General features: G+C 52.4%; 1 protein-coding gene across 4 annotated transcripts in view; it reads right to left on the bottom strand.

Annotated features, from left to right (window-relative positions):
- DCUN1D4 (defective in cullin neddylation 1 domain containing 4) overlaps positions 1-22,996 on the bottom strand; it is a 35,094-nt gene extending 12,098 nt beyond the window's left edge. The window contains exons 1-4 of one of the 4 annotated variants that reach the window (XM_038769141.1): positions 22,895-22,996; positions 5,092-5,162; positions 4,889-4,928; positions 1,182-1,296 (exon numbers count right to left, since the gene is read on the bottom strand). In XM_038769141.1, the coding sequence (XP_038625069.1) occupies positions 1,182-1,296; positions 4,889-4,928; positions 5,092-5,162; positions 22,895-22,919 (251 nt within the window). In that variant the 5' untranslated portion in view covers positions 22,920-22,996. Of the gene's footprint in view, positions 1-1,181; positions 1,297-4,888; positions 4,929-5,091; positions 5,163-13,444; positions 13,528-14,572; positions 14,706-22,894 lie in introns of those variants that run through there. The other 3 variants (XM_038769143.1, XM_038769142.1, XM_038769140.1) reach the window with 3 other exon arrangements.
- Positions 22,997-23,720: the final 724 nt, after the last annotated feature.

Below are 23,720 nucleotides of genomic sequence, written 5' to 3'. Positions count from 1 at the left end.
TTACAGATGAGGTCACTGAGGCCCAGAGAAGTGAAGTGACTTGCCCAAAGTCACACAGCTGACAAGTGGCAGGGATTAGAACCCACGACCTCTGACTCCCAAACCCGGGCTCTTTCCACTAGGCCACGCTGCTTCTCAGCGTTGGACACAGTACCTGTCCCCGATGGGGCTCACAGTCTTAATCCCCATTTGACACAGGAGGTAACTGAGGCCCAGAGAAGTGAAGTGACTTGTCCAAGGTCACACAGTAGACAAGTGGCAGAGCCGGGATGAGAACCCAGGTCCCTCTGATTCCCAGGCCTACGCTCTATCCCACAGGCCACGCTGCTTCTCTTACCAAGCGCTTAGTACACTGCTCTGCACACAGTAAGCGCTCAATAAATACGATTAATTGATTGATTGCCGGTATCTTGGTTTGGGAGGAATCGGGTGCCCCGGCCCGGCCTAAAGCTCCCTGCACAGAGGGGAAATCCCCACTGTTAGCACGGAGCGGTTCAGGAACGGGAACTGAGGTTTAAAAAGGAGATGCGGGGGCTCCGCGGAGCTAAAGGAGGAGACGCTGGTATCCTTATAAATAGCGGCAGGGAGATTCCCTCCTGCAGGTGAGACCAGCAGGACCTCAGTGCCGGGGACACCCCAGGCCACACAGCGTAGACAACCAACGCTGCCTAGTGGATAGAGCTTGGGCCTTTGAGTCGGAGGACCCGGGTTCTAATCCTGCCTCTGCCACTTATCTGCGTGACCTTGGGCAAGTTACCTGACTTCTCTGTGCCTCACTTCCCTCATCTGTCAAACGGAGATTCAACGCCTGCTCTCCCTCCTGTTTAGACCGTGGGCCCCGTGTGGGACAGGGACCGTGTCCAACCTGATTAACTTGTACCTACTCCCGGAGCTTAGAACAGTAGCCGACACATACTAATCACCTACCAAAAACCGTAAACACAGTCACACACCGGTGGTTGCGGGGGTGGCGGGCAGGTCGCCACTGCCACTGGGGGAAGGGGGCTGGCCAGGGTGGCAGAGAGAGGAGCCCAAGGCTTTCCCTGCCAACCACCAGCCAGGCTCCTGCCCGCCCAGCAAGAGCAGGCTGCGTTCTGTGAGAGGAGGGTACTGGACTGGGGAGACGAGCTGGCCGAGCGGGAGGGACGCCTCACCCGAAGGGCGCCGGCTGGACCACGTACCCATCATGGCGACTCTTCTTGGCAGACAGGTCATCCCCAGCAGCCGGCCTCCTCTTTTTCCTGGGAGGCATCGCTTTCCCAAAGGAGTCTGAGGGACCGCGGGGCCGCAGGCTTCCTGCACACGGGGTTCAGAGCGGAGGCCTGAGGTGAGGTCAGGGTGCAGGGCGTCTCCCCGGGCTAGGGCCCGGGGTCTCCCCGGGCCAGAGGGCAGCGCCGGCCACCGGTCTCTGGCAGAGGGCCCTTCGCCGGCCGCCGCCGCCGCCGCACCCTGCCGGATCCCGATTTCCATCCGGGCTCCGAACGGAGAACACACCATCAGAAAGCTATTCTGGGCGAAATCGGAGAGGACGCAAATGGAAGCAGTGCTCCCCCCGCCCCCCACGACGTGGAGCCAAAACTGGAGTCGGTGCCGTCTCCACCGACCCCGACGCCCCAGAGCGCGGCCTGTGACCTCCCCGTCGGAGCCCACTGTTGGGTGGGGACTGTCTCTACATGTTGCCGACTTGTACTTCCCAAGCACTTAGTACAGTGCTCTGCACACAGTAAGCGCTCAATAAATACGACTGATTGATTGATTGCCTCCTGCCCTTCGCAGCCCGCGGGTGGGAGCCCGACTGACCGCCTGCCCAGCCAGGAACGGCGACAACTGCTCTTCCCTTAAAACATCCCTCAGGTGGAAAGGCCCGAACCCCCTCCTCCTTGGGCCTCCTGAAATTCCCTCTGCTCTTTCTCTGTCTCCTTTCCAAGCCCAGGGGGCCGGGAGCAAGTCCCCCTCGTCTTCTCTTCTCGGGCTAGACACCCCCAGGTCTTCTAGCCTTTCCTTCTAGAGCATCAGACTGGACGCACAACTCACACTTCTGGTCACCATCCCCACCCTTGGCTCCCAAAGAGTCTTTGTGCACCATGGCTTGCGCCACAACTGGAAACTCCCACCCCAATCCCAGACTCAAAAATAACCCCCCCAAAACCTCATCCAGGTTTCAGAACATTAGTTCCCTGCAAGCTCCTTGTGGGCAGGGAACATGTTGCTTTGTTTCTCTGCACTTGCCAAGTGCCCAGTGCAGTGCCCCACGCCCCGTGAGTGCTCAGTAAATCCTACCGCTCCCAATACTTCCCTCTCCCTGGCCTTTCTATCCAGCACCACCTCTATTTTCGAAAGCCACCTTCCCCTCTGTGAGGTCTCCTTAAAGCGGCCACACGCTCCTCAAAATGCTCGTAGGACAGTGGTGCGTTCTGGGAAGCGGTTCTCTGGCATTCGAGGCCAAGAGCATTAATTGTTCCAAGTGCTCAGTACGGTAAGCGCTCAATAAATACGATTGACTGACTGATCGTAGCCACCAAGAGGCAGGAGGAGGGTGCCAACCCAAGGCCGGCACCGGGGCTCACCAGGCGGGCAGGGGAAAAGGAGCCACGTGGTGACGAAAAGCCCGGCTCAGGCTTTCCGAATGACACGGTTTGATGGGGATCTTGCTCTGCCTTTTCAAACCTGCTCTGGGGCGGGCAGTGACCATTGGGGCCTCATCAGGAGCGGAGGCCGAGCAATTGGATCCCCAGATGCGCTGCCTTCTGAGCCTCCGGGGTCAGGCCCGGGAGCGGTGCAGCTGGCGAAGAGCAGACTTCCTATCCCCTCCCCGCCGGCGGCTTTCCAACGACAAAGTGGCAATGATAGAAATGAAAGGCACTGGGGGGGCCTGGTGACCCCGAGTTGGAGCCCCAGCTCCCCCACTGTCCTGCTGTGTGACCTCAGAAGGTCGCTTAGCTTCCCCGAGCCCCGGGACCTCTTCTGTATAATGAGAAGACGACAGATTAGGAGTCTCAGAAGGGACAGAGGCCATGTCTGGGCGGACATCCCGAGGGAGGTGAGGCGTTGGCCTGCCGGATGACCCTGGGGAACCCGGACCCACAAAATGCACAGCACAGAGGACAGAGAGGGCTCACTGCAAACCTCTGGAGGAGGAGGTGGGACACCCAGGACAGCCGTCCTTCTGGTCGGGCAGCTTCCACTAAGGCAGTATCGGGCACTGCAGACACACACCAGACGTCGGTCACAGTGCCGTCCGGGGCGAACACGACTGTGGGTCCCGCACTGGCCCCGCACAGTCACCCAACGTGCCCAAAGGTGAGCCTGACCCCACGGACTTCCTCAAGCTCGCAGGGCCCTGCTCGACACCCGCACCCAATTTTTTTCTGTGTGTATGTGGTACCTGTTAAGCCCTTGCTATGTGCCAGGTACTGTACTAAACATTGGGGTAGATACGAGTTAATCAGGCTAGACACCGTCCATGTCCCACATGGGGCTCACACTCAATCCCCATTTTAAAGATGAGGTAACCGAGGCCCAGAGAAGCGAAGTGTCTTGTCCAGGGTCACACAGCAGACACGTGTCAGGTCCTACTGACTCTAAGGCCCGGGCTCCTTCCATTAGGCCACGCTGCTTCTCAAGTTACGGCAATCTCTGGCTACAAGGCGACGGGAGAGTGTGAGCATGGGAGAGAGGAAAAGCTAAATCAGGGACAACTTCCCGGAGGAGGTGGGATTTCAGAAGTGTGGGACAGATGGGGAAACGGAGGTCTGGTGGTTCTGAAGGGGAGGTGAGGGACGGAGAAAGGAGGGAATGAGCCCATGGTTGGGGTGTTGGGGATGAGACACAGAGAGGCTGTGGCTCAGAATTCAGCAGAAGGGTGGGAGGGAGTGGGAACGATCATCTGAGGACATTAAAGACCTGTGAGCGTGTATGTGTGCCGGGGTGTGTTTTCAGAGGTCAAAACGGACTAATCCCCGGGCCCGTCTCTTTTCGAGCCTGCCTCCCGGCACCCCAATCCCTGCAGGACCTCAGCTCAGGGAGAAACCCCCAGCCTCTGGCTGCGTCCCGCCAAGACGGCATGTCCGCAGCGGGGTCTCCCAAAGCCACCCTGCCTTTTTTGAGCCCACCCCTCCCTGCTGTCGTCGCCCCCGCGCAATCAAAGAGGCTAGCTAAGGATCGGTTCATAAAGGCCGTGCACTTCCTGCACTTTACAGCTGCGGGGGGATGTGAGGACGACATCACCCCCAACGGGGCAAATAATCCATCCCAACATGGGCTGACATTCTTCCCTCCCTCTGACTGTGACCTCCTCCAGGAAGCCTTCTCACACTGAGCCCCTTCCTTCCTCTCCCCTTCATCCCCCTCTCCATCCCCCCATCTTACCTCCTTCCCTTCCCCACAGCACCTGTATATATGTTTGTACATATTTATTACTCTATTTATTTTACTTGTACATATCTATTCTATTTACTTTATTTTGTTGGTATGTTTGGTTTTGTTCTCCGTCTCCCCCTTTTAGACTGTGAGCCCACTGTTGGGTAGGGACTGTCTCTACATGTTGCCAATTTGTACTTCCCAAGCGCTTAGTACAGTGCTCTGCACACAGTAAGCGCTCAATAAATACGATTGATGATGATGATGATGTGACGGACACATGACCCATTTGATTCTTTTCTAGCCACTCCAGCGCTCAGCGCAGTGCTTGGCACAAAAGTAAGCGGAAATCAGCAGCACCACTGACCAGGACACTCTGACCCCCTTTCTCCATTAACAGTATGTTCTCACTACGACAGCATGGAAACGGAGTTCATTACGCCCCCTCAGTATAAAAACACCCCCAACTTCCCAGCGTATTTAGAGTTTTCCACGTCAGAAGAAATCACATCTATTTATTGCTACCTACCTGTCTGGTGATCGTCTTCACCCACGTCTTCTGTTAGATTCTGAAAGACGAATGGCAATCATTACCAAAACATCAGGTAGCAAGAATGGCAGTTTACCGTTTTCCCACATCACTCAGCCTCTCGTTCCCACTCATTGCCCAAAAAGACATCCAACACTTGCACCGTCAAGCATTTAAGTTGCATTTTTAAGGAGCTGTCTTACCAGCCTATTAAGGGTGTGGTAAATCTTATGAATATTTGCCAGTGTTGAGAGATGCGAATTCAACTGAAAGTCTGCAAGGGAAAAAAAAATATAAAAAGACACGCACATACCACTAAAAGCCAGCTTCATTTTGTCATTACACATCACTGGGAAGCGGAGTTTCTGCAGTCAGAAATGAGGCTGCCTCGACTTACAGTGACAAGGATAAACGTTCTGACTTTAGAGGAATACTGATAAGCTTTGGCACGCACCTCTCCTAATTCCCAGAGACAAAAATCAAGCGAGAAGAAAGCTCTATTTCCAAGGCAAGCTGGAGCTCGTGGGCCACGTTGACACTAAGGTGAGAGGGATTTCTAGCTCAGCCCCTGGAAACGCCAATGGAAACCTCCAGGATATCCCCCAACCCCCCACCCCCAGGCTGGGGGGGGTCCCAAGGATGCTAGTTGCAGGCCCGGAGGGGTTGGGGGAAAGGATATATCCCAAAGTCAGCAGGATTCCTGGCTCTAAGAAGGGATCCTGATGGGTCCGATCTACCTTTACAACACACACCACCTTCTTCTCACATTCTAGCCCTAGGAACTGGATCCCAATCCCAAACCGTTCTAACCAGACTATCCAAACTCCCAGCCCGCTCCCAGAGCACCCAAGGAGAGGCTCTCGCCAGGGGTACCCTCCCACCAACCTTAGGGGCGAGACCGGGGCAGAAGGGCACTGCCCGCCATGGGAAATGCTGCCTGGCGGGGTTGGGGGGAAGGATGGCCAGCGGACGGAGCCGGGAGACTCCAGAGCAGAGAGTCAGGGGGCCTCAGTTTGTGTCCTGGCTCCGCCCTCACCTGCTTTGGGACCCCGAGCAAGTCACAATCTCTCTGGGCCTCAGTTTCCTCATCTGTAGAATCAATCAGCACCGTGAGCACCAGGATGCAACGGTATCACTACAGGTCCCGGGGTCCTAGGTTAGAAACCCCTCGAGGGCAGGGACCGAGTCTGCTAACTCCACTGTGCTCTCCCAAGCCCTTAGTACGGTGCTCGGCGGCCCTTGATACTCCTGCCCAATTGACTGATTGATCTATCCTGGCCACTCCTTCCCTCTCCGGGTTCGGCAAAGCAGGCTTCCGACTGGCTTTTACCGGCAACAACAGCCGGCATTTCTGCACTGTGAGACCCTCGGTGTCCCAGCTGGTCTCCCCACCCCACCAGAGGGGAGATGCTCCCATCACAACTGGACAAAGACGGTCCGGGAGACCCCTGGGAGGTGGGGAGAGGGAGACAGGATCGTAAACTATTCATATTAACATCTTCATCCCCCGTAGACTGTAAGCTCTCTTTGGGCAGGGACCGTGTCTGCCGACTCTGATGTACTGTACTCTCCCGCTCAGGGCTCTGCACAAAGTAAGCGCTCAATAAACACCACTGAAGATGAGGAGTTGTACCAGAAGCACAACACGTAAAGGCTTGGGTAATACTGGAGAAATCCAAGAGCTCTTGGCAACAACAACATCCCTGAAGGGCAGAGAAACGTATGGGAAGATTTGTGGCAGCAATAAGCACCGAGACCTAATAATAGTAACTGTGGTATTTGATAAGCACTGATTATGTGCCAGGCACTGTATTAAATGCTTAAGCGGACGTTGGGTACCGTCTCTGTCCCACGTGGAGTCCACAATTCAAAGCAGGAAGGAGAACAGGCATTTTACCCCCATTTTACAGTTGAGGAAACTGAAGCCCAGAGAAGTTAAGTGAGTTGCTGGAAGTCACACAGCAGGCGAGTGGCGGGGGCAGGATTAGAATCCGACTCCCAGGCGGGGGCTCTTTCCACTCGATCTGACCTTGGTGATGCTCACAGATGGAGGGTAGAGGCAGTCCCCTCCGGCCTGTGACCCTGGGGTGGGTGACTCACACAGGAGGACTAATGACTCCTTTAGGCTGTAAATTCTGTGGGCAGGGAATGTGTCTGTTTATTGTTGCATTGTCGGTGCTCTGCACATAGTAAGCACTCAATAAATACAATGGAATGAATGAATGAATGAATGAATGAGGAGTGGTGGGTGGGGGACGGCCCTGGAGGAGCACTGGGCTGAGCCCTTCAGCCCCCAAAAGCCCAGGGGCAGCCCAGGACCCAGCAGTCTGAGCTCCACCCCGAAGTCTGTCTCTATATGTTGCCAACTTGTACTTCCCAAGCACTTAGTACAGTGCTCTGCACACAGTAAGCGCTCAATAAATACGATTGATGATGATGACGGTCCGGCCTTGGGCCCTGGGGTAGGTTGGTCAGAGTTGGCGACTCTCAGGGTCCCGCAGCCTTCTGGTGTGTGGGGGGTTCCTGCGCATTTATTGAGCACTGACTGTGTTCAGAGCACCGTACTAAGCCCTTGGGGGAGTACAATACAACAAACAGTGTTGGAAGGCACGATTCCTGCCCGTACGGAGCTTGCAGTCTAGAGGGGGAGAAAAGACATGAAAATAAAGTCTGGATATGTACGAAAGGGCTGTGGGTGGGGCGAATGTCAAGGCTTAAAGAGCACTTTGCTGTGTGACCTCGGGCAAGTCGCTTAACTTCTCTGAGCCTGTTACCTCATCTGTGAAAAGCTGGGATTAAGAGTGTGAGCCCAAAGTGGGACAGGGACTGTGTACAACCTGACTTACCTCAGCACTTAGAACAGTATTTGGCACACAGTAAGCACTTAAGTACCCCCCTCTCCATCCCCCACTTCTTACCTCCTTCCCTTCCCCACAGCACCCGTATATATGGTTGTACATATTTATTACTCTATTTATTTATTTATTTATTTTATTTGTACATATCTATTCTATTTATTTTATTTTGCTAGTATGTTTGGTTTTGTTCTCTGTCTCCCCCTTTTAGACTGTGAGCCCACTGTTGGGTAGGGACTGTCTCTATATGTTGCCAATTTGTACTTCCCAAGCGCTTAGTACAGTGCTCTGCACATAGTAAGCGCTCAATAAATACGATTGATGATGATGATGAAGTACCATAATTATTATTCTATTATTCGATCCAAGGGCCCAGGTGATGCAGAAGGGAGAGGGTGCAGGGGAAATGGGGGCTTATTTGGGAAAGGCCTCTGGGAGATGCGATTTTTGTAGGGCTTCGAAGGAGGGGAGAGTGGTGGTCTGCCGTACATGAAGGGGGAGGGAGTTCCAGGCCAGAGGCAGGACGCGGGCAGGGGTTTGGTGGTCAGATAGAAGAGATCGAGGTACAGCAAGTTGGTTGGCATGACAGGAGCAGCGTGTGTGGGCTGCGTTGTAGCAGGAGATCAGCAAGGTGACTGAGTGCTTTCAATTCCACGGAGAGGAGTTTGATATGGCAACCACTGAAGCTTCCTGAGGAGTCGGGAGGTGTGGACTGAATGCTTTTTAAGAAAAATGAGTATGGACTGGAGTGGGGAGAGACAGGAGGCAGGGAGGTCAGCAAGGAGGCAGACAGATGCAGTACTGGAGGTGGGAGAGGATCAAAGCTTGGATTAACATGGTAGTAGGTTGGGTGGAGAGGAAAGGGCGGATTTTAGTGATGCCGTGAAGGGAAACCGACAGGATTTAGTGACAGAATGAATATTCAGGTTGAAAGAGAGATGAGCATGGAATGTGTCTGCTAATTCGGCTGCACTGTACTCTCCCAAGCACTTAGTACAGTGCTCTGTAGATAGTAAGCGCTCGGTAAATACACTTCCAGAAACATTCATTCAATCGTATTTATGAGCATTTACCGTGTGCAGAGCACTGTGCTAAGCGCTCGGGAGAGTCCAGTATAAAAATAAGACCACGGACGGGCTGTTGTAGAGCTGCAACCTTACGAGGAGACTGGAAGCGAATTTCAACTCTGGCTTCCTGGAAGTGGTCCACCCGAAGCCAACCTGTCGTGAGCGGCTCAGGGAATCTCTGTGGCCACACAGGTTGACTTCGCCCTTTCCAGAGTCCTGGCCCATTGATGGGTCAAATGCTCCTGGGGCTTTGTGAACTCAGGAGAAAAATCTCTGCCTTTCTCCATTACAGACTTCCTACTCTCAGGAGAAACTCTCTCCCCACCCTGGGGACTTTTGGGTAAATGACTGTTTACATGCACTTGTAAGAGAAAAATTAATTCAAAAATAGTTCAGTTCCTCAAAGGAACAAGACGGGTTACTTTTCCACAGAGCCCCATCATCATCGCTGGTCTTTACTGAATGCTTACTGTGCGCAGGGCACTGTACTAAGCGACTGGGGGAGGACAGCATTTGATAGACACGTTCCCTGCCCACAACAGACTTACAGTTTAGAGACGGGCTTTTGAGTTTAAAGCCCTAAAGATGCAGAAACTGTTTCCACAGCAGCACAAGGGAACACAATGGCCAAAATGCCAAATATACTGTCCTTCAGAGGGAAAAAAAAGTGGCCCAACGTTTCACCAAATCAAGACAGAAGTGATTGCTGGAAAACACAGAATGGGAAACAGATTACTTAATTAGGGCCCTGTTTTGAACACAAATGGAAGAAGAGAGGCCTGAAACCAATGGGTGGTTGCCACAAACGAACATGTCATCATAGAAGGGGGCGGGGGAGAGAGCACACACGTGCATGCATGTGTACCATGGTGTGTATGCGTGCATACTCAGGGCATAAGGACTGTGGTCCCGCACTGGACAATTCAATCACCCAGATCCTAACGGGGGAACTTCTCCAACAGAGAGGGCATCTTCTTCACCATCATCATTAATAGCATTTATTGGCACTTACTGCGTTCAAAGCGCTGTACTAACCACTTGAGAAAGTTGGCGGACACATTCCCGGCCCTCCAAGTGGATATTTACAGATTTCCTGACTGGCCGACATAAGAGCCCTCAGGCTGGCTCTGAGGCTTTTGACGCCCTCACACTTGCCCATCTTAATAGGCCAGACAAGTCCTAAGCCCCAGCTCTAACCGCACTAATGAAATGGTGGCCCCAACTCTCAATCCAAAGCAACCAGAGACGTTAAAGCCTCAGTGGGATGCAACTCCACGGTCTTACTAGGGGGAGGTGCGAGGATATTCAGCGTGGAGGGCAACGTCAGAGAGTGGGGCCGAGGCCGTCGGCGGGGTCAGGTGGCAACTAGCAGGTCTGACAGAGGGAGAGCCAGGGATGGAGAGGGGAGAATCAGGGGCGTTGGATCACTGCAGGAGAATCAGGGACGGAAGGGGAGAGCCAGTGGTGTTAGATGGTCTGCGCTGGGTCACTGGGGGAGAGTCAGTGTTGGATTATCCATGCTGGAACACTGGGGGAGAGTCAGGGGTACTGGACGGACTGGGTTGGGTCAACAGAGGGAGAGTCGGGGATGGAGAGGGGCCATGCTGGGTCACTGGGAAGAGAGTCAGGGGTGTGGGAGGGTCTACGCTGGATCACGGAGGGCATCATCATCATCAATGATATTTACTGAGAGATTACTGTGTGCAAAGCACCATCCTAAACACTTTGGGAGACTACAATACAACTGAGTTGGTAGATACGTCCCCTTAGAGTTTACGGTCTAAAGGGGAATACAGACATAATAGGTATGTGCCTAAGTGTTGTGGACACCACCACTAGCCTCCCTACCTCGCAAGCCCATAACCTCGGCATTGTCCTCGACTCATCTCTCTCATTCAATCCCAATACTCAATCTGTCACCAAATCCTGCGGGTTCTACCTTCATGCCATTGCTAAAATCCTCTTTCCTCTCCATCCAAACTGCTGGCATGCTGATCCATGCACTTCTCCTCTCCCACCCGGACTACTGCATCTGCCTCCTCGCTGACCTCCCGGCCTCCTGCCTCTCCCCACTCCAGTCCACACTTCTCTGTTGCCTGAATCGTTTTCCTACAAAGAGGACCTCCCCAGTCCTCAAAAAGCTCCAGTGGCTGCCCATCCACCTCTGCATCAAGCAGAAACTCCTTACCACAAGCTTTGAAGCACTCCGCTTGTCCCATCCTACCTCACCTCATTGATCTGCTACCTCATCCTAGCCCACCGGCTCCGCTTCTCTAGTGCCAGCTTACTCGCTGTGCCACAATCTCATCTATCTCGCCACCAACCCCTTTCCCATATTCTCCCCCTAGCCTGGAACTCGCTCCCCCTCCACGTACGCCAGACCACCACTCTCTCCACCTTCAAAGCATTATTAAGGTCACATACTGAAGGCTCATCTCCATGAGACCTTACCTAAGCCTTCCTTTCCTCTTTCCCCAGTCCCTTCTGCATCACCCTGACTTGCTCCCTTTATTCAATTCCCCCCCAGCCCCACACCACTTACGTACAAATCTGTCATTTACTTACAATAATGCCTGTCTCCTCCTCTAGACTGTAAGCTCACTGTAGGCAGGGAATGCATCTGTTTATTGCTATGTTGTACTCTCCCAAGCGCTTAGTGCAGTGCTTTGCACAGAATAAGCACTCAATAAATACGACTGAATGAACTGAATGAGCATCTCCTCTGAAAGGCCTTCCCTCATTAAGCTCTCTTTGCCCCGGCTCGCTCTCCCTTCTGCGTCGTCTGTGCACTTGGACCTGTGACCTTTGGACATTTGATATTCACCCCAACCGCAGAGAACTATTTACATGTCTTCCAATTCTATATTATAAACTATTTACTTATTCATACTAATGCCTGTCTTCCGCTCTAGACTGTAAGTTCATTATGGGCAGGGAACATGTCTGTTCATTCTGTTGTACTGTACTTAGTACGGTGCTCTGCTCACAATTGGCACTCAATAAATATGACTGACTGCTGTGGGGCTGAGGGTGGAGCAAATATCAAATGCCCAATGGTCACTGATCCAAGGGCACAGATGACACAGAAGGGAGAGAGGGAGGGAGAGGGAAAAAACGGCTTTATCGGGGAAGGCCTCTTGGAGATGAGACCTAAATAAGGCTGTAAATAAGATGGAGAGGGTGGTGATCTGGTGGCCATGGAGGGGGAGGGAGTCCTAGGCTAGAAGAAGGATGAGGGAAAGGAGTAGGCGGCTAGATAGATGAGATCGAGGCTCAGTGAGCAAGCTGGTGTCAGAGGATTAAAAGTGTGCAGGTTGGGCTGTAGTAGAAATCAGTGAGGTAAGGTAGGAGGGGGCGAGCCGCTTGAGTGCTTGAAAGGCAACGGTGAGGAATTTCTGTCTGATATGGAGGTGGGTGGGCAGCCACTGGAGGTTCTTGAGGAGTGGGGAAACACAGACTGAATGGCTTTATAGAAAAATGACCCGGGCGGCAGGGTTATGGACTGCAGTGGGGAAAGACAGGAGGCAGAGAGGTCAGCAAAGAGGCTGGTACAGTAATCAAGGTGGGATAGGGTAGGGTAAGTGCTTGGATTACTACTGTAGTAGTTTGGTTGGAGAGGAAAGGGTGGATTTTAATGACACCGTAAAAGGTGGAACTGACAGGATTCAGTGACAGACTGAATGTGTGGGCTGACAGAGGGATGAATCGAGGATAACACAGGGGCTACCGGCTTGTGAGGTAGGGAGGACGGTGGTACTGTCTACAGTGATGGGAAAGACACAGGAGGGAAACCAGCACACAGGGCTGCGAGCCACCAAACATGGCTGCGACAGTCGGAGGCAAAATTAGGGCACGACTGGATTTGGTGCTTTTTCCTGTGACTTAAATCACTCTTCACTTCCACATGACCATCTTTCCCTCCGTGGTCCGCTTCCCTCAGCTCAAGCCATCACCCTCTGCCCGCGAAGCAGGGTTCAAATTTTGGTGGGTGGAAATTTAGATTAACAACCAGAAGTGGGAAGCGAAGCTCGTGAAGATGGATGAATAACTGGAAAAGTTCACAGTAATAATAACAATGACAGCACTGGGGCAGATACAAGATAATTGAGTCGGACACGGGGCCTGTCCCACATGGGGCTCACAGTCTCCATCCCCATTTTCCAGAAGAGGTAACTGAGGCCCAGAGAAGTGACTTGCTCATGGTCACAGAGCAGGCATGTGGAGGAGATGGAATTAGAACCTAGGTCCTCTGACCCCCGGGTGTGTGCTCTTTCCAACTTGTGTTGCCAACTTGTACTTCCCAAGCGCTTAGTATAGTGCTCTGCACACATAAGCGCTCAATAAATACGACTGACATTGATTTCCACCAGGCCATGCTCCTTCTCTCATTCATCCAAGTTCATCCAAGACGACAGGGAGAAGGAAGCCCAGCACACGACGGCTCTGCCGACTGCAGGGAGCAACTACCGTGAGGGAGGCCCGGGGCAGCACAGGTCTGGTCAGTCGGTCATATTTATTGAGTGCTGACTGTGTGCAGAGCACTGTACTGAGCGCTTGAGGGAAGGTCCTTCACCAGGAAAAGCAGCTAAGTGGACATAAGAACTACTGCATAAGAAGTTGAGCAAATATGACACCTTTGGGTTGGTTGTTTTCCTCCCCCGCCGCCCCGTAAGTAGTTATGAAAGGAGAGAAGTTGGTTGCCATGAAAGGCTGCAGGGTTACATGGAGATCTCAACGCCGCGATGACTTCAAAGTCACCTGTGTAATAAACAGCATGGCTTTAGTGGACACAGGCCTGAGAATCAAAAGGACCCGGGCTCTGCCACTTGTCTACTGTGTGACCTTGGGCAAGCCGCATCACTACAGAAGCAGCGTGACCCCGTGGAAAGAGCACGGGCTTGGGAGTCATGGGTTCAAATCCCGGCCCCGCCAATCGTCAGCTGGGTGACTGTGGGAGAGTCACTGAAATTCTCTGTGCCCCAGTGACCTCATCTGTAAAATGGGGATGAGGACTGTGAGCCCCCCGTGGGACAATCTGATCACCCTGTATCCTCCCCAGCGCTTAGAACAGTGCTTTGCACATAGTAAGCACTTAACAAATGCCATCATTATTATTAGTATTATCCTCTGGGCCTCAGTGACCTCATCTGTAAAAAGCGGAATAATACTGTGAGCCCCACGTGGGACAGGGACTGGGCCCAACCTGGAGATCTTGTATCTACCCCACTGCTCGGTACAGTGTCTGGCATAGAGAAAGTGCTTAACAAATGCCATTTTTTTTTAAAAAAAGACCAAGGTAACTGTGGAGAGGGAAACAGAGGGCAAAAGCCTGGCCCGTTGAAAGTTTCTAGTCTGTCCACGGAGATCTAAAACCATCAGGAAGACGAAAGAAAACGCCCCGGGGAGAGCAATGGAAGAGAAACCGGCTGAGTAAGGAAAATGATTTCCTTTTCAAAATGAATCCTGAAACTAGAAATTACTCCAGGGTATTTCTCCCAAAAAACATTTTCAAACCCCAGCAAGCCCCTCGCCAGAGCTCTGACGGGTTCTTTCCCCTCCCCGTAACCCAAGAGCCAAATGAAGGGTTAGAGGCCCATTTTGCTTTGGGGAAGCTCCCCGTCTCTTTAGGATTAATCAATCAATCACTGGTATTTCCGGAGCCCCTCCTGCACGCAGAGCACTGTACTAAACATTCGGGAGAGTGCAACGCAATAGAGTGGGTAGACGCATTTAGGCCAAAGAGCATTTTCCTGGCTACTTGCCTACCACCACGGATGAACACCAGCCAAGGCAGATTTCCTGTTGGTCCCCCACTCCCGTGAGGTCGTCTGATGGCGCAGTCTCCTCTGAGCACCCGTTTCCACTTTTGGCTCCACGGTCCCGTGCAGAGGTCCCCCGGCCCGTCCAGTACGTCTCACCTTGATGGATACCCCCACCCCCGGCTGTGCCCAAGGGGACCCCCAGCCTTCCCACAGGCTGCTCCTTCGCACTCCCTTAGGGCTCTAACACCACAGCCAACATCAGTTCCTTCCTGCCCGCGGGGCTCCTGCCCACCTCCCTCACCCAATTCAAGCGCCAGCGCTCAGTACAGTGCCCGACACGTAGACAGGCACAGCTAAGACCTTAGGAATGGCTATTATTGTTCTATGTCCCCGAAGGCTGCCGTCAACCAGTCTCATGAACTGTGAGCCTGTTGTTGGGTAGGGACCGTCTCTATATGTTGCCAACTTGGACTTCCCAAGCGCTTAGCCCAGTGCTCTGCACACAGTAAGCGCTCAATAAATACGACCGAATGAATGAATGAACCGGCCCAGTTGATGGAAGCCGGCTGGGGCCCCGCGCTGGCGAGACCTTGCCAGCCCTTCCCATCCCCCTGGCCAGGCCTTTCTCCTAATAATAATAATAACGTTGGTATTTGTTAAGCGCTCACTATGTGCAAAGCACTGTTCTAAGCGCCGGGATAGATACAAGGTCATCAGGTTGTCCCACGTGGGGCTCACAGTCTTCATCCCCATTTTACATCCCCAGCGTGGACTTCCCAAGCGCTTAGTCCAGAGCTCTGCACACAGTAAGCGCTCAATAAATACGATTGAATGAATGAACGAATTTTACAGATGAGGGAACTGAGGCCCAGAGAAGTGACTTGCCCAAAGTCACACAGCTCACAAGTGGTGAGGCCGGGATTTGAACCCACGACCTCTGACTCCAAAGCCCGTGCTCTTGTACCTACAAGGTAATCGGGGTGTCCCACGTGGGGCTCACAGTCTTCACCCCCATTTTACACCCCCAACTTGTGCTTTTAGACTGTGAGCCCACTGTTGGGTAGGGACTGTCTCTCCATGTTGCCAACTTGGACTTCCCAAGCGCTTAGTTCAGCGCTCTGCACACAGTAAGCGCTCAGTCCATACGATTGAAGTGAAATGCGACTGAAGTACTTCCCAAGCGCTTAGTCCAGTGCTCTGCACACAGTAAGCGCTCAGTCCATACGATTGAAGTGAAATACGATTGAAGTACCGCCCAAGCGCCCAGTCCAGTGCTCTGCACACGGTAAGCGCTCAGTCAATACGATTGAAGTACTTCCCAAACGCTTAGTCCAGTGCTCTGCACACAGCAAGTGCTCAGTCCATACGATTGAAGTGAAATGCGACTGAAGTACTTCCCAAGCGCTTAGTCCAGTGCTCTGCACACAGTGAGCACTCGAAATGCGATTGAAGTACTTCCCAAGCGCTCAGTCCAGTGCTCTGCACACAGTAAGCGCTCAATCAATACGATTGAAGTGAAATACGATTGAAGTAGCGCCCAAGCGCTTAGTCCAGTGCTCTGCACACAGTGAGCGCTCAGTCCATACGATTGAAGTGAAATATGATTGAAGTACCGCCCAAGCGCTTAGTCCAGTGCTCTGCACACAGTAAGCGCTCAGTCCATACGATTGAAGTGAAATGCGATTGAAGCACTTCCCAAGCGCTTAGTTCAGTGCTCTGCACACAGCAAGCGCTCAGTCCATACGATTGAAGTGAAATGCGACTGAAGTACTTCCCAGTGCTCTGCACACAGTGGGCGCTCAATCAATACGACTGAATTTTACGGATGAAGGGGACAACCTCGTGGGGCAACCTGATCACCTTGCCACCTCCCCTGCGCTTAGAAAGGTGTGTTGCACATAGTAAGCGCTTAATAAATGCCATTACGTGGGGCAGGTGGCTGTCTGCGTGCCTGGCTTCCCCTGCCGGCCCGGGCCACCCCAAGCTGCCCGTCCCCGCGCCCCAATTCCTGGCCTGGTACCCCCCACCCCCCAACCCGGGAGGGGCGGTTCTTTTGTTCATCACGGACGCAAGTGGCAAAGTACTCGCCCCGAGGCTGGCCGCGGCGGCACGGGGGGCCTCCTGCTCCTTTCTCCTGCTCGGGCAGGGCACGGCAGGGCAGGGCACAGCAAGGCACCGCAAGGCACCGCAGGACACACAGCAGGGCACAGCAGGGCAGCAAGTTGCAAGTGTGGAGGGCGGCGCGCGCGGGGCACTGTGGGAGCGGGCTGGGCACGGCGGCCCACGTGCAGCCGGCCCAACCCGCCGCCGGACTACGACTCCCACAACCCCCCGCGGCCGGCCCGCCAATCAGGCGCCCGGGGTGGGACTACGACTCCCACAACGCCCCGCCAATCAGGCGGCCGGGGGCGGGACTACGAGCCCCACAATGCCCCGCGGCCGGCCCGCCAATCAGACGGCCGGGAAGGGGGGGGACTACGAGCCCCACAATGCCCCGCGGGCCAACCAGGGGACGGCGGCAGGGTATCATTCATTCAATCGTATTTATGGAGCGCTTACTGGGTGCAGAGCACTGGACTAAGCGCTTGGGAAGCACAAGTTGGCAACATAGAGAGACGGTTCCTGCCCAACAGTGGGCTCACTGTCTAGAAGGGGGAGACAGAGAACAAAACAAAACATATTAATAAAATAAATAGAATATGTACAAGTAAAATAAGGAAATAGAGTAATAAATAAATCAATCAATCGTATTCATTGAGCGCTTACTGGGTGCAGAGCACTGGACTAAGCGCTTGGGAAGTCCAAGTTGGCAACACAGAGACGGTCCCTACCCAACAGTGGGCTCACAGTCTAGAAGGGGGAGACAGACAACAAAACCAAACATATTAATAAAATAAATAGAATATGTACAAGTAAAATAAATAGAGTAATAAATCAATCATTCAATCGTATTTATTGAGCGCTTACTGGGTGCACAGCACTGGACTAAGCGCTTGGGAAGTCCAAGTTGGCAACATATAGAGACAGTCCCTACCCAACAGTGGGCTCACAGTCTAGAAGGGGGAGACAGACAACAAAACCAAACATATTAATAAAATAAATAGAATATGTACAAGTAAAATAAATAGAGTAATAAATCAATCATTCAATCGTATTTATTGAGCGCTTACTGTGTGCACAGCACTGGACTAAGCGCTTGGGAAGTCCAAGTTGGCAACATAGAGAGACGGTCCCTGCCCAACAGTGGGCTCACAGTCTAGAAGGGGGAGACAGACAACAAAACCAAACATATTAATAAAATAAATAGAATATGTACAAGTAAAATAAATAGAGTAATAAATCAATCATTCAATCGTATTTATTGAGTGCTTACTGTGTGCAGAGCACTGGACTAAGCGCTTGGGAAGTCCAAGTTGGCAACATAGAGAGACGGTCCCTGCCCAACAGTGGGCTCACAGTCTAGAAGGGGGGAGACAGAGAACAAAACCAAACATATTAATAAAATAAACAGAATATGTACAAGTAAAATAGAGTAATAAATCAATCAATCAATCGTATTCATTGAGTGCTTACTGTGTGCAGAGCACTGGACTAAGCACTTGGGAAGTACACGTTGAGAACATAGAGAGACGGTCCCTACCCAACAGGAGACAGAGAACAAAACAAAACATATTAACAAAATAAAATAGAATAAGTATGTACAAATAAAATAGAGTAATAAATATGTACAAACATATATACAGGTGCTGTTGGGAAGGGAAGGAGGTAAGGCGGGGGGATGGAGGGGGGAGGAGGGGGAGAGGAAGGAGGTATTTTACTTGTACATAGTTATTCTACTTACTTTATTTTGTTAATACGTTTTGTTTTGTTCTGTCTCCCCCTTCCAGACTGTGAGCCCGCTGTTGGGTAGGGACCGTCTCTGTATGTTGCCAACTTGTACTTCCCAAGCGCTTAGTACAGTGCTCTGCACACAGTAAGCACTCAATAAATAAGACTGATTGAATGAATGAATGAATGAATGAACCCCAGCACCCCGCAGGCCGCGCATCACAAAGCGGGCAGCTCTCCCCCTCCGTTCTTTAGTGCCAGCGCTTAGAACAGTGCTTTGCACATAGTAAGTGCTTAATAAATGCCATTATTATTATTATTATTATTATTATTTAGAGAAGCAGCGTGGCTCAATGGAAAGAGCCCGGGCTTTGGAGTCAGAGGTCATGGGCTCATTCACTCATTCATTCAATCGTATTTATTGAGCGCTTACTATATGCAGAGCACTGGACTAAGCGCTTGGGAAGTCCAAGTTGGCAACATATAGAGACAGTCCCTACCCAACAGTGGGCTCACGGTCTAGAAGTTCAAATCCCGGCTCCGCCAACTGTCAGCTGGGTGACTTTGGGCAAATCACTTCACTTCTCTGGGCCTCAGTGACTTCATCTGTCAAATGGGGATGAAGACTGTGAGCCCCCCGGGGGACAACCTGATCACCTTGCAACCTCCCCAGCGCTTAGAACGGTGCTTTGCACATAGTAAGTGCTTAATAAATGCCATTATTATTATTATTATTCTCTGGGCCTCAGTGACCTCATCTGTCAAATGGGGATGAAGACTGTGAGCCCCGCGGGGGACAACCTGATCACCTTGTAACCTCCCCGGTGCTTAGAACAGTGCTTGGCACATAGTAAGCGCTTAATAAATGCCATTATTCATTCATTCATTCAATCGTATTCATTGAGCACTTAATTATGATTATTCTCTGGGCCTCAGTGACCTCATCTGCCAAATGGGGATGAAGACTGTGAGCCCCCAGGGGACACCTGATCACCTTGTCACCTCCCCGGCGCTTAGAACAGTGCTTGGCACATAGTAAGCACTTAATAAATGCCATCATTATTATTATTCTCTGGGCCTCAGTGACCTCATCTGCCAAATGGGGATGAAGACTGTGAGCCCCCTGGGGGACAACCTGATCACCTTGTCACCTCCCCGGTGCTTAGAACAGTACTTGGCACATAGTAAACGCTTAATAAATGCCATTATTCATTCGTTCATTCAATCGTATTCATTGAGTGCTTAATTATGATTATTCTCTGGGCCTCAGTGACCTCATCTGCCAAATGGGGATGAAGACTGTGAGCCCCCAGGGGACACCTGATCACCTTGTCACCTCCCCGGCGCTTAGAACAGTGCTTGGCACGTAGTAAGCGCTTAATAAATGCCACTATTATTATTATGACTATTCTCTGGGCCTCGGTGACCTCATCTGTCAAATGGGGATGAAGACTGTGAGCCCCCCGGGGGACAACCTGATCACCTTGTAACCTCCCCAGCGCTTAGAACAGTGCTTGGCACGTAGTAAGCGCTTAATAAATGCCATTATTCATTCATTCATTCAATCGTATTCATTGAGCTCTTAATTATTTTTATTCTCTGGGCCTCAGTGACCTCATCTGTCAAATGGGGATGAAGACTGCGAGCCCCCCAGGGGACAACCTGATCACCTTGTAACCTCCCCGGTGCTTAGAACAGTGCTTGGCACATAATAAGCGCTTAATAAATGCCATTATTATTATTATGATTATTCTCTGGGCCTCAGTTTCCTCATCTGTCAAATGGGGATGAAGACTGTGAGCCCCCAGGGGACACCTGATCACCTTGTAACCTCTCCGGCACTTAGAACAGTGCTTGGCACATAGTAAGCGCTTAATAAATGCCATTATTATGATTATTCTCTGGGCCTCAGTTTCCTCATCTGTCAAATGGGGATGAAGACTGTGAGCCCCCAGGGGACACCTGATCACCTTGTAACCTCTCCGGCGCTTAGAACAGTGCTTGGCACATAGTAAGCGCTTAATAAATGCCATTATTATGATTATTCTCTGGGCCTCAGTTCCCTCATCTGCCAAATGGGGATGAAGACTGTGAAGCCCCCCGGGGGACAACCTGATCACCTTGTAACCTCCCCAGCGCTTAGAACAGTGCTTGGCACGTAGTAAGCGCTTAATAAATGCCATTATTCATTCATTCATTCAATCGTATTCATTGAGCTCTTAATTATTTTTATTCTCTGGGCCTCAGTGACCTCATCTGTCAAATGGGGATGAAGACTGCGAGCCCCCCAGGGGACAACCTGATCACCTTGTAACCTCCCCGGTGCTTAGAACAGTGCTTGGCACATAATAAGCGCTTAATAAATGCCATTATTATTATTATGATTATTCTCTGGGCCTCAGTTTCCTCATCTGCCAAATGGGGATGAAGACTGTGAAGCCCCCTGGGGGACAACCTGATCACCCTGTCACCTTCCCAGTGCTTAGAACAGTGCTTGGCACATAGTAAGCGCTTAATAAATGCCATTACTCATTCATTCATTCAATCGTATTCATTGAGCGCTTAATTATGATTCTTCTCTGGGCCTCAGTGACCTCATCTGTCAAATGGGGATGAAGACTGTGAGCCCCATGGGGGACAACCTGATCACCTTGTAACCTCCCTGGTGCTTAGAACAGTGCTTGGCATGTAGTAAGCGCTTAATAAATGCCATTACTCATTCATTCATTCAATCGTATTCATTGAGCGCTTAATTATGATTCTTCTCTGGGCCTCAGTTCCCTCATCTGCCAAATGGGGATGAAGACTGTGAACCCCCCGGGGGACAACCTCATCACCTTGTCACCTCCCCGGTGCTTAGAACAGTGCTTGGCACGTAGTAAGCGCTTAATAAATGCCATTACTCATTCATTCATTCAATCGTATTCATTGAGCGCTTAATTATGATTATTCTCTGGGCCTCAGTGACCTCATCTGTCAAATGGGGATGAAGACTGTGAGCCCCATGTGGGACAACCTGATCACCTTGTAACCTCCCTGGTGCTTAGAACAGTGCTTGGCACGTAGTAAGCGCTTAATAAATGCCATTACTCATTCATTCATTCAATCGTATTCATTGAGCGCTTAATTATGATTATTCTCTGGGCCTCAGTGACCTCATCTGTCAAATGGGGATGAAGACTGCGAGCCCCCCAGGGGACAACCTGATCACCTTGTAACCTCCCCGGCGCTTAGAACAGTGCTTGGCACGTAGTAAGCGCTCAATAAATGCCATTATTATTATTATGATTATTCTCTGGGCCTCAGTTCCCTCATCTGCCAAATGGGGATGAAGACTGTGAGCCCCATGGGGGACAACCTGATCACCTTGTAACCTCCCTGGTGCTTAGAACAGTGCTTGGCACGTAGTAAGCGCTTAATAAATGCCATTACTCATTCATTCATTCAATCGTATTCATTGAGCGCTTAATTATGATTATTCTCTGGGCCTCAGTGACCTCATCTGTCAAATGGGGATGAAGACTGTGAACCCCCCGGGGGACAACCTCATCACCTTGTCACCTCCCCGGCGCTTAGAACAGTGCTTGGCACGTAGTAAGCGCTTAATAAATGCCATTACTCATTCATTCATTCAATCGTATTCATTGAGCGCTTAATTATGATTATTCTCTGGGCCTCAGTGACCTCATCTGTCAAATGGGGATGAAGACTGCGAGCCCCCCAGGGGACAACCTGATCACCTTGTAACCTCCCCGGTGCTTAGAACAGTGCTTGGCACATAATAAGCGCTTAATAAATGACATTATTATTATTATGATTATTCTCTGGGCCTCAGTGACCTCATCTGTCAAGTGGGGATGAAGACTGTGAGCCCCATGGGGGACAACCTGATCACCCTGTCACCTTCCCGGTGCTTAGAACAGTGCTTGGCACATAATAAGCGCTTAATAAATGCCATTATTATTATTATGATTATTCTCTGGGCCTCAGTTTCCTCATCTGTCAAATGGGGATGAAGACTGTGAGCCCCATGGGGGACAACCTGATCACCCTGTCACCTCCCCGGCGCTTAGAACAGTGCTTGGCACATAGTAAGCGCTTAATAAATGCCATTATTCATTCATTCAATCATATTCATTGAGCGCTTAATTATGATTATTCTCTGGGCCTCAGTGACCTCATCTGTCAAATGGGGATGAAGACTGTGAGCCCCCCAGGGGACAACCTGATCACCCTGTCACCTCCCCGGCGCTTAGAACAGTGCTCGGCACGTAGTAAGCGCTTAGTAGATGACGTCATTATCGTGAGGGAACTGCGTCACGGGGTCGGCCGGCCACCTCCCCCTCAGGATCCCCGCTGCGAACCGGCGCGCGCGCGCATGCGCGCGCGAGAGAGAGGCGAGAGGACAGAGAGAGAGGGGACGTGAGGGGGACGATGACGGGTGTCGCCGGGGCTGGTTCCGCCCCCTGCCGGGCCCTCCGAGGCGCTACTCACTGACAGCAGCGGCATCCGAGTGCATTTTCGTGCAGCTCCGGCCCCGGCTGCCCGCCTCCCTTTCGCCGCCGGCACCGAGCGGCGGCGGCGGCGGCGGCTCCGTTCCCGAACAGGAGGCCCGCCGCCGCGCACTGCCCGCCCCCGCCTCCCCATTGGCCCACCCGAGGCGCCCCCCGCCTCCTCATTGGTCCATCCGCCCGCCCCCCCCTCCCATTGGACGGCCGCGCCGTCCATCCCCCCCTCGGGCCCGTGGCCTCGCGCCCGCCCCCCTCCGCCGGGCGCAGGCGCCCCCCGCCTCCCCATTGGTCCATCCGCCCGCCCCCCCTCTCCCATTGGACGGCCGCGCCGTCCATCCCCCCCCGGGCCCGCGGCCTCGCGCCCGCCCCCCACCTCTCCATTGGTCCATCCGCCCGGCTCCCCTCCCATTGGACGGCCGCGCCGTCCATCCCCCCAGGGCCCGTGGCCTCGCGCCCGCCCCCCGCCTCCCCATTGGTCCACCCGCCCGCCCCCCCTCCCATTGGACGGCCGCGCCGTCCATCCCCCCCGGGCCCGTGGCCTCGCGCCCGCCCCCCGCCTCCCCATTGGTCCATCCGCCCGCGCCCCCTCATCATCAATCGTATTTATTTCATCAATCGAGCGCTTACTATGTGCAGAGCACTGTACTAAGCGCTTGGGAAGTACAAATTGGCAACATATAGAGACAGTCCCTACCCAACAGTGGGCTCACAGTCTGAAAGACTCTCCCCCTCTCCCATTGGACGGCCGCGCCGTCCATCCCCCCCCCACCGGGCCCGTGGCCTCGTGCCCGCCCCCCGCCTCCCCATTG

Source organism: Tachyglossus aculeatus, chromosome X5 (assembly GCF_015852505.1).
Source record: "Tachyglossus aculeatus isolate mTacAcu1 chromosome X5, mTacAcu1.pri, whole genome shotgun sequence".
Lineage (NCBI taxonomy): Eukaryota > Metazoa > Chordata > Mammalia > Monotremata > Tachyglossidae > Tachyglossus > Tachyglossus aculeatus.
This window is presented reverse-complemented; position numbering and strand designations above follow the sequence as displayed.